The 19,674-nt window shown below is 46.6% G+C and overlaps 1 protein-coding gene across 6 annotated transcripts in view; it reads left to right on the top strand.

Annotated features, from left to right (window-relative positions):
* The window catches only part of LOC139762730 (uncharacterized), a 92,524-nt gene that overhangs the window by 64,322 nt on the left and 8,528 nt on the right, over positions 1-19,674 (top strand). For all 6 annotated transcript variants that reach the window (XR_011715815.1, XM_071687776.1, XM_071687773.1 and 3 more), the window contains one exon: positions 19,188-19,437. Coding sequence is in view for 5 of the 6 variants with exons in the window: in XM_071687776.1 (XP_071543877.1) it covers positions 19,188-19,437 (250 nt within the window). In the remaining variant the exon portion in view is untranslated. The remainder of the gene's footprint in view (positions 1-19,187; positions 19,438-19,674) is intronic.

The following is a 19,674-nucleotide window of genomic DNA, read 5'->3' as shown; positions in this document are numbered from 1 at the left end:
TAAAAGCCTTGTGGTGCACCACAAATGATTTTCAAATATTTCTGCGTTTTCGTATCTGACGCCACCCACTATTTCTCTTAGGTATAGAGTTCATCATCAATATAGCAATCTATTTCTTAAGCAACTGTTATCACTGCCTGTGGAAGTTTAAACATATGACGTCAGATGGTCTTATTCTATTCCAGTTTTCCAGATCATAAGTTTTGCATTTGTGTAAAGAGGAAAACTGTTTTTAGACAGCATGAAAAGACATTAAAGAGACAGACATACACCAAGTCTTGCTGAGCAAGTCCAGTACACTGGATAGACAATACCTCACTCCGGCCGCCACCGTGACTCTCCACTAACAACACCTCATGTGCCATGTAACCGCGTCCTGAGCCACTGCTTCACTCATCTTCTCAAAGTTCTATTATGTGGTTGACTGTGAGGTGATGCTCTCCACATTTTTCTTAAAATTTGTCTTGGAGTTTGTCTGCAGCCTCCACTCCTCTGCCAGCCTTCGTTCAACAATGATTTCTTTTCTCAAGATTTCTCACGTAGAAAATATCATTTCGAAACTTGTTGTGTTGTTCACAGTGGAAGGTAAGAACAGAACCCGTGCGACGTATCCGGATTCAACTGGTTGATATAACGTGTAACATAATGTGTAATATAATGATATAACGTGTAATATCACGTGTAATATCACGTGTAATATAATAATATAACGTGTGATATAACGTGTAATATCATGAACTTTTGCTTTCATTTTGCTTTCAATCTATCATTCTCTGCGTTTAGGTAAAAGTCCTGATCTTGACGATTTCTACTGTGTGCTGAACCTAATGTTTTGTCTCATAATTACAATCTCACTTGCCCCACCAGTAGTTATATAGTATCCTTTCCACGTTTTTTTATTTCTTATATATTTGAAAAACTCATTTGGGTTTCTTAGACGAATCTTCAAAATCTTTTTTTTTTTTTTCGTTTAGAAATTCTTATTATTTTCATACATTACATACTTGTAAACTGACTGGCATTCAGGACTACTTCAAATTATTATTATTATCATTAGTAGTATTATTATTGTTTATTATCATTGTTATTATTATTATTATTATTATTATTATTATTATTATTATCATTCATATCATTATTTGATTTTCCTTTTCTGTGGCACTTATATGGCGTGAGCGACTGTGTTCCATAGTCTTTCTTTTAAATGGTCAGCCATATAATCGTTCTGCTTGGGAATCCGTTTTTACTTTTCAACCCTACAAAAGTAGGATCCAGCACCACAGAAGTAGGACCAACTACCATACAAATTAGACCCAACATCAGAGAACTAGGGATCCGATACCAGGAAACTAGGATTCGGTACCACAGACTTAGAATCCGATACCACAAAAGCAGACTTTGATACCGCAGAACTTAGATATTGTACTACAATATCCGATACTATTGCTCTTGTATAACGCGTTTCACTTGTTTATAGTTCTGGAAATCAGTGTTTGTCTCCCTTATTGCTACGGGGAGGATGAGGGAACGAGACTAGCGGGGGTGGCTGACCACTGGCGTCTGGGGATAGATGAATGTAGCAATAAGAGGGACGGGGACGTGGCGGCCTCAGGGACCGGGGGTAGATAAGGCTGGGTTTACTGCCTTATAATTTGGAAACGTAGCATTTATGGGCGTGCTTCTGATAGTTTATGTAAGCCTAAATCTTGTCGGCCAACAGGGTGGCGTCGGGTCCTCCCAACTGGCCGACTTTTGGGCTTTTATGACCGGCGAACTGGGCTTGTTGGGTCCGCTTAAACGATGTCTTATTTTATTCTAATGTTTACATTATACAAGATTAAGCGGTGGACGAATTATTAGTATTGGTTGTTGTGTCTTAAGAAAACTTATCATTATTATTATTATTATTGTTATCATTGTTATCATCATTATATCAATATCTTTAAAGAAGCGAAAATCTTGGAAGAATTGCACATCGAGGTTCCTTATGGCAGGGGAAGTCCTGGTGCTGGAGAATCCCATTCACTGAGCTGGATATATGTGTGTGTGACCTGGGGTAGGGGGAGGAGGTCACAGCTGGAGATGGGGGGACAGGAGCGGCTGGGATCATGGACAGGAGACGACGGGAGGATGGACAGACGGTGCTGTTCATGTAGGGAGACAGACAGTCATGAAAACATGCTCTCAGTAGACAGATGGACGTCCAGACAAACAGAAAATAATTACACAGACATCCCAGGAGAGTGACCGGCAGACAGACAGACAGACGGAACCATGATAATCAGAGTGTTAGTGACAGACGTCCTGAGACGTGTGTGGAGTTGAGCGGCGGCGGGACCTGTTGGTGCTTCTCCCGCGCGCCGCCGTCAGCGACTCTACTGAAGTGCGTCTCTAGCAGAGTTTATCGGAGGAGAAGTGTGTTGCACGGAAGATGAGACGGAGGGAAAGCGTGGCGAGTGAAGCATTGCGTCGGACGCAGAGTGCGACGCAGAGTGTGCGTGGCGGGTATGAGTGTGCGTCGCAGGGATCGCAGTGATTCGACGGCGGGCGGGCCGAGCGGAGGCGCGTCGCGTCGGACGGGAATGAAATGTTTATTTGACGGGAAGTTTCGCGGATGAAGATGGAACAGACGGCAGATGACAGTAGACAGACGTCACGGATGACCGATCATGTTGACAGGCACCGAACAGTATTTCAAATAGTTGTAGTTTACTGCTCACAGAGATAGCTTACTGTTGCACTGACGGCTTTCTGTTGGCCATGACAGCTTACTGTTGGTGTATTCTCTAAAATGCTGTGTCCACTGCTTCATGTATCTTTACTTCATTGGTTTTTTTCTATGTTTGTTGTGCTTCATCATTGTCTTCGGACCATTATAATCGTCAACACTTCTATGTTGTTCTCTGCCAAATTTACACTTCCTTTCCTACGTTGTAGGAATGGACCATCCATCACTGTTCCTTGACACTATATATTGTTTCTTATTAACAGGGCCACCAACCCCTCCTCATGTGTCCTCCGTCTGTCTTTACTCCCATACTTTACGTACTTTCAACCTGACAATCCTATCACGTAATTTTCTTTACCTCTCGTATGTCGTAACAAGACTACATCTTTCTCTAATTTCTTTGTGTTGTTTCACCTGAGTATGTTCCTTATCTTCCTCTCGTTCATCCCTCGGTCTTCCTCCCTTCTGAATTCCTCATCTGCTCACAAGTGCGTCAGCCCACCGATCTTCCTCCCGCCTACCACATCCCACTCTGACGGTGCTCATCGTGGTCGTCACCGGGCTTTCCTTCATGTCTTCACTATATTTTTCGTATCTTGGTTTATTGTCCATCACAGATTGTCCCAGGTGTGGCTGTAGCATCGACCAGTCCTGGGCTCTGTGTCTCAACCTTCCTCACTCTTTCCTTTTCGGACAAATAACTTTCAGCGCAAAAATCATTATTGACAAACATCGTTTCACATCTCGTCGTTCTTAGTTTTGGAGTATCTCTCTTGGTGTGTGTGTGTGTGTGTGTGTGTGTGTGTGCAGTAGGTTTGCTTAACGAGAGTTTACAACGACAGAATGTTTAGAGGTTAACGAGGCGGTGATGGTGGGGCAGCTAATGTATCTCGTTGATCTCTTTTCAAGAGTTGGCACAGTGCCACTACCCCAATACAGAGTTCAGTGCCACTATCCCATCATCAGGCACGGTGCCACTCCCCCAGTATCAGACACGGTGCCACTCCCCCAGCATCAGGCACGGTGCCACTCCCTCAGCATCAGGCACGATGCCACTCCCCCAGTATCAGACACGGTGCCACTCCCCCAGCGTCAGGCACGGTGCCACTTCCCCAGCGTCAGGCACGGTGCCACTCCCCCAGCGTCAGGCACGGTGCCACTCCCCCAGCGTCAGGCACGGTGCCACTCCCCCAGCGTCAGGCACGGTGCCACTCCCCCAGCGTCAGGCACGGTGCCACTCCCCCAGCGTCAGGCACGGTGCCACTCCCCCAGCGTCAGGCACGGTGCCACTCCCCCAGCGTCAGGCACGGTGCCACTCCCCCTACACTTGCAATGATGCCAATAAACTTTCTGTTTTTTACACAGAAGTTAATTGTTTTGCTTCTGACACTCGAGCGCTTAATTTATTTCGTGTACTTGTGAGCTGGTGGCTGTCATGTGGCCGGCCAATATTTAACCACACTGGCAGGGCTATGGCTTCTCGAGAGCAACTCTTGCCTTTGATGACACCAGCTTCTCTCCGACTCCCGTAGTGGCAGATGGTTTTTACCTGTGTAACATGACTCACATTAATTCACTTGCTTAAGTGTGGTCCTCTTTATCTTTATTAGGATCAGATGTACGACGGGCGGTGTAGTGTATTTGTACGGGAAGACTTTATCATTGTTGTATTTGTGGTGTTATCTTAGCCTAGGAGAGGGAGTCTAACACTAGACCTGCTGCACCACTCATACCCTCACGCTCAGCAGGTTACTATCATCAAAGTGAAGACTATGAGACTCTGACAGTCACACATTTGACCCAACAATAATAGTAATGACTTTCCTAAGTGTCTTCTAAGCTTGCACACTCTCCAAGATAACGGTGAGATAGCAGCGTGACACCAGCAAGATAGCAGTGTGATATATCACTGAGGGACGAAGGGGCAAACTGCTGTGAGGATGATAACGAACCATTTCCATCCATCCCTGCCATGAAGGTTGCATATATGCTCAATATCCACGGGAGTTTCGGGTTTATGGGCTTACTAGCACTCTTGTATGGACTTGTCTGCTCCCTGTCTGAACTCACCTGTCCCCTGCATTTGCTTCTGTCCACTGGATGGACGTCCCCGTCCCCTGGATGAACTCACCCGTCCCCTGTATGGACTGTCCCTGGACGGATTCACCTCTCCTGTGTTTGGTTAGGTTAGCTCTTCCCTGTATGGACTCACCTGTCCTCTACATGGACTTACCTTCTCTCCATACATCACTTTGGTCGATGATCCCGTACAAGTACTCACGAGTGCCGATCATGTGGCCTGCCTCTCATTAGCCCGGCTGGAGACCTTGTCAGCTGTCCGCCCTTATTAGCTCTGGGCCCATTACGCCTGTGCTGAGACTCGCCTGAACGTAAGGTCGGAAGTCCTGTTTGTAATAGTGTGAAAATGATGCTTATGGGGTCTGGGATGTCATGGGCCGGCTGCGTGGGTGGTCAACCCTTGTGTTTCAGATGCGATGTTTTCTGTTTACTTGTGGCCATCCGGCTGGCCCCAGACCCCTCATGGAGGAGGATATAATTCCTCATCATCATATACTAGTTCACTTGATGACTAAATGTTGCGTTCTCCAGGCAGGAAGTGATGGTGTCAACACTGAGTGTGGCAGTATACTGTGGCCTGAGCGTCGCACCTCAGCGGCAACACTGCTTACGATCATACATGCTGATGACGTCGCTCACACCGCCCATTCTCCTTCCTTAATAACGCTTGTCTTCTCTTTATACAATATTATACACCATTATATACCATTATATACCATTATACACTAATGTAACTGGTTAATTTGGCCCGGCTGGCCACTCATGGCTCCTCCCCTCCAAAGTTAAGTTTTATGTTGCATTAACAATTCTTATATATTAACAGAGCACATCACTACGTCTTGATACGTAGTATTATAAGTACTTCTGATATGTACGAGGTGCTGTGTATATATAATGTGTTGAAATGGTGTTTGTAGCGTTATAGGGGTGGGTGATGTCCAGAGTGTGGATGAGAAGAGTACCTGTGCATGTTTGGGGAGGATGGTTTCGGATGGTTGCATGGATCTTCCTCCATCGTTCTGCCTCCATGGTCCGGCTGAACGATCCCAAGTGGGTCACATTGAATGGTCTTCCCTGTACGCACCCCCCCCCCCCCATATGGTCATCCTTGTATGTTTCCCTTATATTCCATATGATCTGCCAGCAGTGGACACTGCCAGCCGCGGAGGTCACCCAGCGTACTGGTAACATGTTATTAGCTGATTCATAATTACGAGAACACAGCGACTCTCTGTAGTACCTCAGAAGGGTTGTCTAAGATCCGAGACAAATTTTAGAAAAGCGTGAGACTCTCCAAGTTCTGACTGGAGGGCTGGGACACCTTAGCCCCACCGGTGGCAGACCGAGTGGTTCGTGAACCGTCAGTGGAGGACTGTGGTCTCCCAGACCAAGAGTGAGTGATGGTAAAGCCTGACACAATCAGTGAAGGTTGTTAGCGATGGGTGATTAGGGAAGCCCTAAACCATCAACAGAAAGATTTTAGCCTTTACACCACCAAGGGAGGAAAAAGGGTCCCTAAACCATCATTCAGTAGTTGTAGGTCCGTAAACTACTGATGAAGAGTTATTAGGTTTTTAGACCCCCCCCCCCCCGTCCCATGGGGAATCTGGGGTCATTCATCCACGACACAATGATTATTTATCACTAAACCATCAGGGAAAGGCAGGACGAACCCTAAACAGATGATGAGAGATTGTTAGGTCTTTAAACTACCAGGGAGGAATCATGGTATCTTGAAACCTTTAGATGATGACCACAGTGATGACTGCACAGCCCGTTAACTATCAGCGGAATTTACGAAACCTTGAACTACCAATTGGAGATCATAAGTCTCCTTGATGGCTACTGAGGGATGTGAAGTCCTTAAAACTCTTAACTTGATTTAATAGACGACTCGAAACCTCTGAACCCACAATGAGTCCCATGAGATCATAAAACCATCAGCAAACAGTTCCAGAGACCTTCATCCATGACTGGAAGATTAATGTGGACCTTATGTCATCTCTGTGGGATAGCCGAGCCAGGGATCACACTCTAACCCCTCGTCCACGAACAAGGGGACAACCACATCACTGGACATGATTCTGAAATGTTCTCTTAAGTTTTCTGATGGAAGACGTGTTGACCGCGATCGATTTCCCGTCCTGCAGTTGCTGTCAAGGAAGAGATACTTCGGTGTTTACATGGGGGAGGGATGACGTTATCCTGTCTCCAGCTGTGGTGAAGATAAGATGGATCAACACGAGCTGTGGTGAAGATAAGCTGGACCAACACCAGCTGTGGTGAAGATAAGCTGGACCAACACCAGCTGTGGTGAAGATAGATACGCTGAATCAACACCAGCTGTGGTGAAGATAAGCTGGACCAACACCAGCTATGGTGAAGATAAGCTGGATCAACACCAGCTGTGGTGAAGATAAGCTGGACCAACACCAGCTATGGTGAAGATAAGCTGGATCAACACTAGCTGTGGTGAAGATAAGCTGGATCAACACCAAGTCAGAGATGCTCACACTCTTTCGTTGGAGTCTGACAAACTTTTAGTACGACGGTACAATCCTTGAGCACGACGGTACGACCCTTGATCGCGATGGTATGACCCTGGAGCACGACGTGTACGACCCTAGAGCACGAAGGTACGACCCTGGATCACATGGTATGATCCCTGAACGCGACGGTACGAGACCAGGGTTAAAGGGATTAAAACACAGGAGGACAGATGCCACACAGACCAGCAGACACAGAGAAACACATCCTCATACAGAAGACCATCAAGGATAAGGAAAGAAACTCAACAGACAATGGTTGGTCTCCCAGATAGTGAGGATGTACCATACGATGTGTTAGTCTACTTCATCGACTGCTTTTCTAAAATAGATTCAATGTCAGGGCAGAGTCTCTCTCTCTCTCTCTCTCTCTCTCTCTCTCTCTCTCTCTCTCTCTCTCTCTCTCTCTCAGCCTGCCGGGCGCGGCCCAGACGTCTTTATCACGGTGTTGTGTGATAACATCAGGATGACGGGCTTACAAGCCGCCTCGCTGGGGGGTCTGGCAGTCAAGAGTGGGGCAGAGAGATGGGCTGGGGTGGATCTGGGGGAGATAGGGAATGGGGAGCTCTGGAGTGGATCCAGGGGAGTCAACTGGGATGTACCTGGGGAGGCCTAGGGCAAAGGGATGGGTTGACGTGACTGGGGAGGAGGAGGACTGAGGAGGGATTGGGCTGGGGCGAGGGAATGGATCGGGGAGGAGATGGGCTAGGGATGGGGAAGGCTGGGAATGTGGTGGGCTAGGGTGAGGGGAGCGGCTGGAGAGATCCAGTGGAAGGTCTGGGGAGTTGCCCATCACCGTGTCACCCATCACCACCATCATTCCCCTCACCCCCCTCCCCAGACACTGGCGTGTGGAGACTCCTCCACCTGGAGACACTGGGGTGTGGAGACTTGTCAAGGTCCCAGATTCCACGATGGGGGACAGTTGGCTGCCCAGGGAGGAACTGAGGGGTTTGGCCGACCAGCTCAGGGAGCAGGGAAGTGTTAGGTTCCGAGAATGGGACTGCAATGTAATGATGATATCTCTACCATCATTATAATCATAATATACCTTATATCCCTACCATCATTATAATCACGATATACCTTATATCCCTACCATCATTATTACGATGATAAATCTTTCTAGAAAAGTTTCATGATCATATGTAGTGCAGCTGTCATCATCATTACGGTCATGATGACCAATTATACACTCACGTCTGCTCATGTTGTATCTCGTCAACTGCATCATCACACGTCAGCTTAACATTATGTTGTTACACGTCGCTGGTGACGTGCGCAGTGTCTGCCCTGAGACACCAGACCATGAGTCAGTTTGCCGCGTACGTCGCTACACGCAAGACTTGGGTTGTCTAGAATATATTTTATGGAGCAGGTCGCACGTCTCCAGCTTAAGTGGGACAATGGCGTCTTGAGTTTACACCTGTGTTATCTGACAGAGCCAAGCGGCCATATTTTTCCCTGCCTCTCTCTGGGTTTTATGATCATCGAGACCACAAGAAGAACTGGGGAAAAAATTGTCTTGCAGTATCAGGTGTCAGTTGCCGAGAATAAGTGGGTATCTGGTATCAGTTATCAGTGGAATCAAGTACAGCTGGTGTCAAGTATGAGGTGTTGGGGAGGTGTCACAGGTAACAGACTTCTAATGTATACAACAGCCAGGATATCATACGTCACATATATAATCGCATATAACTAATATATACTTACGTATTATATGAAAATGATAAGATGTTAGACATAGCAGTACGATGATCATACTGATGCAAAATTCTTCCAGTATATACAGTCATCAGTTTTGATGTACAAAAATAGGTAGTGGAGTGTGTCCATACTCTCTCTCTTTCTCATTAGCACTTTATGAGGTAAAGATTCGCCCATACTCTCGTTCTAATTAGCATTATGAGGTAGGAGAGCATCCGTATACGCATACTCATTAGCATTTTATAAGGTAGGAGTGAGTTCGTGCACTTCCCCTCATTAAGCATGTAGGAGAACATTACCTTCCGTGCTCTGGATGGCCTCATAACCCCGCCAAAACCTCAGCAAGATCCTCCACCTGATGGCTCAGACGAAGACCTTGACAGTCTTGTCATTCGAGTCAAAAAAATGTGATGATTGGCTACCTCCTGCCCGTTAGGGGTCGTAACTTTTTGGGTGATGCGCTACGATCCTTGGGTACGACGGTACGACCCTTGGGTACGACGGTACGACCCTTGGGTACGACGATGTGATCCTTTAAGCCGTAAGAAACAAACTCTACTGACACAGTTGCTCAGGTCATGATGATCACAGATGGTGAGGTATATGTGTGGGGTATGCATGAGATGGGCAGATAACAGGAGACCGTCTGATAGTCCATGACGAGGTTATCTTCTGGAGGACAGTAGTAGTGACCTGAGGTCGTCATGTTGAATGCGGTAGACTGGTAAAGACATAAAAACAGCTGAGACGGAGCATCACGTAGGATGGAGAGAGTATGTTGCTATGGAAATTTTAAAGGAAAGTATGAAGGAAGAAAGCATCTAGGGAGGAGACTCAAATCTGAAACAGATAAATTAGAGGCTCAATCTTTTGAACAGGATTTTGGGTGTCGAAATAAGTTTTGTTGCTGTTCTTTGAATTTGTTTTTCTTTAGCTTTGATGAAGTTTGGTGACCAGAACATGACATCGTATTCCAAATCAGTTCTGACTATTCTGAGTATTTTTTCTATATCATTATTGATAACCATTTCAAGGTCTTTATGTTCGATTACCTCTAATGATAAAGTACCGGACATTCTATGTTCATTATCAATATTTCTCGTACCAAAGTGCTTTAGTTTATATTTCTCGCACCAAAGTGCTTTAGTTTACATCTCTCGACACTGAAGTCATTTTTGTCTTGTTTCAAACTTCTCCATCAATTTGTCTAAATCACTTTGAATCATTAGACCGTCTTCCTTTGACGGGGTTGTATGTCCTATGTGTCATCGGCAAATTTGGAAAGTCTACATTGAGAGACTATTCCAGTGATGACGAACCTGGTGACACAGACCACAAAGGCAGGGAGGAGTGTGGTACAGCACAGGACTAGTGATGACGTACCTGGTAACACAGACCACAAAGGCAGAGAGGAGTGTGGTACAGCACAGGACCAGTGATGACGTACCTGGTAACACAGAGCACACGGCCAGGGAGGAGTGTGGTACAGCACAGGACCAGTGATGACGTACCTGGTAACACAGACCACACGGCCAGGGAGGAGTGTGGTACAGCACAGGACCAGTGATGACGTACCTGGTGACACAGAGCATACGGCCAGGGAGGAGTGTGGGGTTGGGAGACAAATGGATGTGGGATTTATCATGCGAGGATAGAGGGAACCTGGGTAGGGTGTGGGACGGAGGGAGGGAGTGAGAGGTGGTACAATAGAATCATTAACTGGCAACAATAGCCATCAACTACCTGTTTACTGATCACGAGGAAGGAATCCAACACTATAATTAATCAAGATTGGTCAGGTCAGGATCTCGTGTCACCTTCCTCATCATCACCTTATTAAGATGAAGGAATTTATAATGTTCATTTTTGTTCATTGTTCTTTCCGTCGCTAAACCGTTTGTTATGCTGAACGGAGGGGCTGTTATCCCTTACGTTCGTTCATACAGCCCTTTGACACACACACACACACACACACACACACACACACACACACACACACACACACACTTTCCCATTCACTCTAATTAATACAAATGAAGACGATTTTCTGCTTATTTGATTTATTGTTCGTATGTGTGACACATGAATCAGCTGGCGAGTGACGAGTCAATTTTTAATTGAATCGATTCGCACGAGATCACGACCCTCGATTGGTTCCGATTAGCCGATTTGCAAGACGGCCGCACTTTGATATTGTATCCGGCTCGTTCGATCCCCCGGCCCCAGCCAGGCCAGAACTCCTGAAAGCCATGAATGTCATACGAAATATTATTTACGGACGACGCTCGACGTCCGACACCCACTTGGGCTTCTGTCCGTGACGGTCGGAGACGTGTACGTACAAATAGTTAGATGATGTTAGGACACGACCCCGCCGAAGTCGCAGTCGGGAACACATACTAGGACAAGGCCCCCTGCTGTGGGGCTTCGCCGGGAAGGCGAGTGGCGCTGCAGGTGGCCGAGCGTCAAGGGCGTATCCGAGCCTCACTGAACAAAAACATAGTTCACTGAACAATATCACAGTCGCGAATATTTTGATCTTCACCCTTGTGTACCCAGAAGCTGAGGCTACGAGTCCTGGGGGACACTCTACACGACACCCATCACGACACCCTTCGTGTCACCCTCCACGACACCTATCACACGACACCCGTCAAGACACGCTCCACGACACTGTCTACGACACCTATCACACGACACCCAACACGACACCTATCACATGACACCCACCACAATACACCCCTCCATACTGGGTATTGTTCGTAGGAGTGTTGAACGTGTTAAAGGAGAAGCTGGCAGATGTTTGGGTCGGGGATAGAATTATAGTAATGGTTTGGTGAAAAGAGGAGAGGTGGCGAAAGTCCTTAGTAAGATAAAGTGGGGCAGAAATGCTGGATCGGATCGGATCGCAGTCTTATTTTTCATGAAAGGAGGAGACAGTGTTAGGGATCTGGATTATCAGTGTATATAGTGAACGTTCATATTAAGAGGTATAAGTCTGCTGAATGTAATTGGTAAGTTGCGTAGGAGAACTATAATGGAAAGGGTGATGATCTACACAAAATATCAGACTGGGGAGGAACAATGTGGTCTTAAGACTGATAGAGGCTGTGTGCACCAAGTGTTTACTATCAAAAAATATGTGAAAACTACCTAAAGAGTGTGATTTGTATGTAACATTTATGGATCTGGAGGAAGCATATGATGGGGTTAATAGAGATGCTCTGTGGAAGGTGTAAAGGATATCTGGTGTGGAAGGAAAACAAGCAGAAGCTGAGAGGAGTTTCTACCAAGAAAGTGAGGCGTGTGTACAGGTAGGATGAAAGGAAGGCGAATAGTTCCAGGTAAAAGTGGGTCGGCAGCAAGGAAGTGTGATGTCACCATGGCTGTTTAAGGTGTTTATGGATGAAGTTGTGAGGGAGGTAAATGCGAGAGTTTTTGAGAAAGGTGTGGGTCTGCAGTCTGTTAGGAGAGGGGTAGAGGGTTTAGGAAGTGAGTCCGTTGTTGTTTGCTGATGTCACGGCTTCGGTGACGGATCACAGTAAGAAACTGCAGAAGCTGGTGTCTGAGCTTCGGAGAGTGTGTGGGAGATTGACGTTGAGAATGGGTGTAAATCAAAGTAAGGTTATTAAGTTCAAATGCAAAGAGAGACAAGTTGCTTGGAGTGTTTGAATGGAGAGAACTAAAGTTAATGATGGATTTTAGGTACCTGGGAGTGGACGAGACAAGGGATGGAACCATGAAAGCTGATATAAAGCATTGGGTGTGAGAAGAGGCTAAGGTCCTGAGTGGATGAAGGGGAGTGTGGAAAGAGAAGTCACTGTGTGTGAAGGCAGAGATCATTAGCTCTTCCTGTGTTGTATTGATGGGAGGCATGGCTGGCATCTGGATAAGTGTACCAAATCCACTCTTCTATTTCATTCAAAATCAATTTCAAATCCCTCGTGTTTCGGTTCTATGTACAGATAACTAGGATATAAGCCATTAAATACTGAAGGGGAACCACACTCTCATGTCTAACGTCATTACACGCTGGCGAAGGATTGACGAAGTGATCAGCGGAGGATCATGTCCTCGCACCAGGAACCTCCCAGCGGTGCAAACTGTTGTACATCAGATGTTGAAATTTTCACTGAGACACTTGTGCTCTGCCCGCCTGGTGGGTGAGGAGCAGTAGGCCTTGCAATGGTAAGGTGTTCAGAAAACCAAAAGCAACATGATGTTCTGGGGACCTGTACCGCCCGGCGTACGGTGGCAGGTTTTTGTGAGAAGATACACAGGTCCTGATGATGCCAGCCACGCGAGACATCCTCTCCATCCTGGATGATTCATGAGTCAAGCAGTGACCAGAGGAACTACTTAGTCAACAATCACAGTGAATCACTAGGTTAACACTCAGCCACCTGCCTGGCGGGCGCCTCCGTCAGGTGTTCCTCTGTGCTCTAGTGAGCGCCGGGAGAACTCCTCCCCCGTGTCTGATGGCCGCACCTCCACCCGGTCACTTATCTTAAGTAAAGGAATTATTTGATAAAACTCTGGTCGCCGACATTGCCTTCCATATATATATATATATATATATATATATATATATATATATATATATATATATATATATATATACATTCTGAGAGAGTAAATGCTTGTATATATGACTAGAGATACATTTCTGAAACTACACAATACATATAAGCAGATCTTGTGACCTGTACCCGACCGGCCAGTGGGACAGCCTTCTAGGCTGGTCCACAACTGCTGCGTAATACACCGCTGATGAAGCGTCCACGACCGACTGAATGTCCATTGTATGATTATACAGCCTACTTTTGTATGATTATACAGCCTATCGTTGTATTAAGATTTACTGATGTATGAAGGTTCAGTTCCTCTTGTGTGCCAGGTTTATACATGGGGAATCAAGGATAATTGTTCACACGATAATCATACCGAGACGTCTGCACAACAGTGAACAATAACCTCCCACTGGTGCGCCACGGATGAGTCTGGTGTACGGCGGTCTGGAAATGGTGTGGGTAGCTTGGATAGGAACTGGCTTGTCTTGCTGAACTTAATTGTCTCCAGTGGTCTGTGTATGGTCTGTTGTGGTCTGTGTATAGTCTGTTGTAGTCTGTGTATAGTCTTGTGATGTGTGTATAGTCTGTTATGGTCTGTGTATAGTCTGTTGTGGACTTTAGACTAAAGATCAAGATTGGACTGTTTACCATTGATGTCCCGCCATATACCAGGATCTTGGAGGATGTGAGGGAGTAATACATAGTGTGTCGCGGCAGTGAATACACTTGATGGGACGTAAACGATTTGATAAAATTCACGGTGATCCGTCACTGCGCCAGACAGTACTGTCGGAGCTGTAAACAATGTGTCAGGACCACAGACAGCGTGTGCTGGTCCTCTGCCGGGTCGTGTCAGCCTCCTGAGTCCTGAGCGTCCAGCCTGACGGTAGAGCAGGTCATGTATAATTCATCTCTCGTCTGGAGTGACAGCAGATGTGACGAGCCATCAGAGCGGCGCTCGCTAATACCCACGATACTGGCGCTTCTCCGCTGTGTTCATCGTCCCTTCAGTTACTACTCCAGTGCCGTACATCGCCGGGTGCTGAGGAGCCATTCATTCCGGGCGGTGGTGGTCCTGAGGAAGGCCTGACGACATGGACACGTCCCGAACCTGGAGAAGAATTACCCTGGAGGTGCTGCCGGTGACTCCCTACGTCAGGGACCGGGCGGGGACACCAAAGGATCGGCGGCCTTTGTTCTTACAATGATTGGGTGCTGGGGTCTCCGTGTCACCCCGGCTCCGTCACAGAGGCGCCCAGGCCGCTCACTCCAGCATACAATGTGAGGTTTACGGGAATTTATAATTAAGGGCCAAATCTGCATGCAAGGTCTGAGGCAGATGAGTCACTTATAGCAGCGTGAGGAGCAAGTGTGGCCTGGCGGGTCGCATCGCCGCCATTGCTGCGGCAGGCCTGCCAACCCTGACCACCGTCCTCACTTATGTAAAAACTGGCATGAAAATAATGACAACTTGGCTCCTGTAAGATACAGGGTGCCCGGGCGGGGAGCCATTACCTCAGACCACAGAAGATCACGATAACGCGTTAACCAACCCCGCCACAGCTGCCTTCTCATCTACAACTTTGCACAACAATGTCTCGTAAAAATATCTCATGACTTCTCAAAAATCATTGGTCGTAAATCCTGCTGAAGCAGGTAAGTCATAGCAATTAAATGGTCATACCAACCGAAGATATGTTGGATATATATATATATATATATATATATATATATATATATATATATATATATATATATATATATATATATTCTGGAAATACTTAACGTTCTCGTGTCAGGCTACAGCAGAATTTTCGGTAAGGCTACGAGGGGAAGGCACTAGTCTTGGACTTGACGCAGTGTTACAGACGAGTGTGGAGAAGATAACAGAAGATAACACACGTTACCCACACGGGTGATAACGCCACAGCAACTAAAGTAACAAGAATTCTTCTACACACCAAGACGACGGAGTCGAGTCTAGAGCTTTCTGACTTATCAACTTTCCCAATCTGACCTCAGAAGTTGACCCACTTGCCTTACGTGGGTTCCCTCACTATATTCCATAGATGTTTCTCTGCTTTCTGTTCCCAAGAACTGGCAGCCATTATCTGGGCTCGAGAAGCCGCTGTGTCACATGATAACTCTGTGCCCGTTAGCAACTCAAGAATGGCCCTTTGTGATGTCTGTTTCTTACGCCCGCTAAACTTTAGAACTCTCTACTTTCTCATGTCTTTCCGTGCATCTACCACCTGACCCTTTCCATACACCGCTAAGCTCTGGAGCTGCTTCTACCTCCTCTTGTCTTTCCGATCGCCTTCCATCTGACGCTGTTTGAAAGAGAGGTGTTACACTGTCTGCAAGTGGCGACACAAGATATTCGCTTTGATTATACTGTTACGTCTTGTGTTATGCTTACTCCTTCCGTTATAGCTCTCTCTCTCTCTCTCTCTCTCTCTCTCTCTCTCTCTCTCTCTCTCTCTCTCTCTCTCTCTCTCTTCTTGCTTCACGTAAGGCTTGACTTCCACCAGGAGTTCTGTTTGAGATCAAAATCAGCGACAAAATACAAAAAGTTGAGATGTCGAAATTACCTTTGATGGAGTGATGGATTACCCCCGATGGGGTGATGGATTACCTTTGATGGGGTGATGGATTACTTTCGATGGGATGATGGATTACCTTTGATGGGGTGATGGATTACTTTCGATGGGGTGATGGATCACCTTTGACAGGGTGATGGATTACCTTCGATGGGGTGATGGACTTGCTTTAGTCGGAGCGGAAAGGACTGCCTTAGATGGGGTGTCAAGACCATGTATGTGTGCGACAAGGCCACACAGCTGGGGTGTTAAGGCCATGTCAGGCGGGGTAATAGGGCCACCTCAGCCGAACGATAAGGACACCTCAGCAGGGGAGATAAGGCCACGTCAGGTGGGGTGATAAGTCCTCCCGCTCCCCACGTACCACTGCAGAAGAGGAGGAGCACTCGGGTTGCTGCTGGGCCCGGGTCATGTCCTCCTCCCCAGACACTCCTCAAGCACTTTACCTAATCGTTCTAATCTCTCGTAAAGCAGGGTATTCTTGCCTTAGTCGGCGGTTGACGGGAGTTGGCAGGCCTGGCCGGGGAGACCAATCAGTATGCAGGCGGGGAACTCTCGACAAGGTCGGGGAATGTTGACAATGTGTGCGTAAGTTGGTGTGCTGGAGGTCGTGGTCGTCACTGTGGGAAACCAGGCTTAAGTGGCCGACTCCTACACCTCCACTGCTCTCCTCTGGCGCTTTACGAAGTCGTCAAGTTTACCCAAGTCACACACATCTCCCGGGGACTTAGCCAGAAGCCCTCGGGGACCCGGACCTGTGACAGAGTCCGTGGGGACGCCCCGCCCAGCCGACTCAGCGATGGAAAATCGCAACGAAAGTTCGTCTCGGTCCGTCCTCAAGCTGACGAAGAATTCAGAAATGATCTTCATTTTACCAATGAAATTGTTCTTAATGGATAATTCACGAGGGGGTAAGTGAGGCTTGTCATATAACAGTCTTTTATGAAGAGATTTTACGCACGAAAAAGCTCATCAGGAAGCGTATGACGTCACTATGTAGTATCTATATTGTGCGTTAATTACGGACCTGACTGGCCTTCCACCGTCCTCCTGCGGGCAACAAGGGTATATCACAGGAACAGCAACATGCATTACAAATCATACATGCATGAACACAGTCATGCAAATAACATACACACTCACTCACATCCAAACGTGAATAAACAGTCACATACATAGATATAGGGTTATATCACATTATGACACATTCATGTATATATATATATATATATATATATATATATATATATCCCTGGGGATAGGGGAGAAAGAATGCTTCCCAAGTTTTCCCTGCGTGTCGTAGAAGGCGACTAAAAGGAGAGGGAGCGGGGAGCTGGAAATCCTTCCCTCCCTTTCTTTTTTTAATTTTCCAAAAGAGGAACAGAGAAGGGGGCCAAGTGAGGATATTCCCTCAAAGGCTCAGTCCTCTGTACTTAACGCTACCTCGCTAACGCGGGAAATGGCAGAGTGAGAAAAAAAATATATGTAGATGATGGTGGAACACCTTGCTGATTGTGGAAGAAACATGTGAGTATTCATATTACAGATACATGATGTATAATGAATGACATATGTCAACACTTAGATTACACAGAATCAGGCATGACAACACAGCGTGTGATGCAGAGCCCCGGGGGCGCTGCTGTGTGTGGGTCACTCCTGCGCAGGACAACACACACACCTTCGTGAGCAGTGATGATAACAACATCACCAACAGGATTTATAGTAATTATGTTAAACTGAATTCCTCTCCCTCGCCAGGGTTGACACACGCTCAGGGGATTCATTTTGGCTGGTGTCCTGAGAGAAATTAACCCCAGCGTCCAGCTGCTGCTGAGGCTAAGCTGAGCGGATTACGCTCATCCCTGAGGATTCTCCGTCTTAAGTAGTCTCTCCAAGATCTCTTGTCCACACATCCTATATTATGGTCTTTACTTCTATTCGAAGTTACATACAAATACCTCATTTATCAGGATTCCAACCAATGTACTATTTCAACATAGCCGATACAAGTTTAAGGTAGTTATGCCAGGGTATATAAGTCAGTGATGCCAGCTGAGCAGACCTGATGTACAGAGAAAAACAAACCATGCATGATCTGTTGGAGTAGTTCAAGTCACACTCATTTCGTTTACTCTGCCAGAAGACTTGGCAATACTGCCTGTGGTCAAAGCCTCAGCCAATCACCGGTGGGATTACATACGATCCTTGAGTGCAGTACTGAACCTGGTCATAGCCTCAGCCAATGACTGGTGGTCTTACATACGATCCTTTTCTCTGTATAAACATTCATGTGTGTAATTAATTACTTATTTGTAATTACCTATTTCTACTGTACGGGGAGGGAGTTCTACACTCGTGGGGCCCCATCTCGTACTGTACGGGGAGGGAGTTCTACACTCGTAGGGCCCCATCTCTTGTGCTATACAAAGAGGGAGTTCTACACTCCATCTCTAATTTTTTCTATTATACAATTTATAAAATTCATATAAGCTGTGAGCATTATCCATGTCCTCAGTTATTTCATTCCGTCATCACTCTTACACGGTAAAAGTAAATGTTTACATCAAGTTTTTGCCTAATGTCGTGTTATGTGTTCTGGTTCTTCTATTCCGACATCTTTCGAAGAACTGTTCATTGTCAACGTCATCGAACTGTTTTTAAAGACTTAAAGGTGACGTCACGACTGATGACCTTAAGTGGCTATATATGACCTCAGGTGCCCTTACATGACCTTAGGTGTCTCTACATCATCTTTGGTTCCCTACATGACCTCAAGTGACCCTATATGACCTCATGTGACCTTACATGACCTCAGGTACCTTTACATACCCTCGGGGTGTCCACATTTGACAGGTAGCCTAATATGGCCTCAGGTGCCCTGACATGACCTCAGGTGGCCTAACATGGCCTCAGGTGGCATAACATGACCTCAGGTGGCCTTAATCTTCAACAGATCCGTGTCCGATGTCCCAGAGGAACCTACCGGCCTCCTTCTGGAACAGTCACTATCCTGCCGGCATGTCCGGCTACCCAACGGCCGGCACCTCGGTGGCTCTGACGGGTCACGAGTCGCTCTACCCTGACTACTCCAGTCTGCACGGCCTCCACCAGAGCGACCCCTGGACCTACAACTTCACGGCAGCGGGACAATACCCGCACCACCGCTCCGTGGCAGACTTTACTTACATGCCATCCTCCTCCAGGTAAGTCCTTAACCATCCACATTTTGGTCGTCCTCAAATGAGATATTCCTCCCCCAGCAGGTGATACTCCTCCAGGAAGATCCTAGCCCTTTAAATACTGCCTGAGGTACATGATATTCCTCTTGACATGTTTATCCCTCCAAGTATCTATTCCCTAACTAGGTCAATCCCCATCCATCAGATTAAGTCCTTTTTTGATAGATAAATCCCATCCAACCAAGGAGGTCCCACCAACTA

Source organism: Panulirus ornatus, chromosome 44, assembly GCF_036320965.1.
Source record: "Panulirus ornatus isolate Po-2019 chromosome 44, ASM3632096v1, whole genome shotgun sequence".
NCBI lineage: Eukaryota > Metazoa > Arthropoda > Malacostraca > Decapoda > Palinuridae > Panulirus > Panulirus ornatus.
This window is presented reverse-complemented; position numbering and strand designations above follow the sequence as displayed.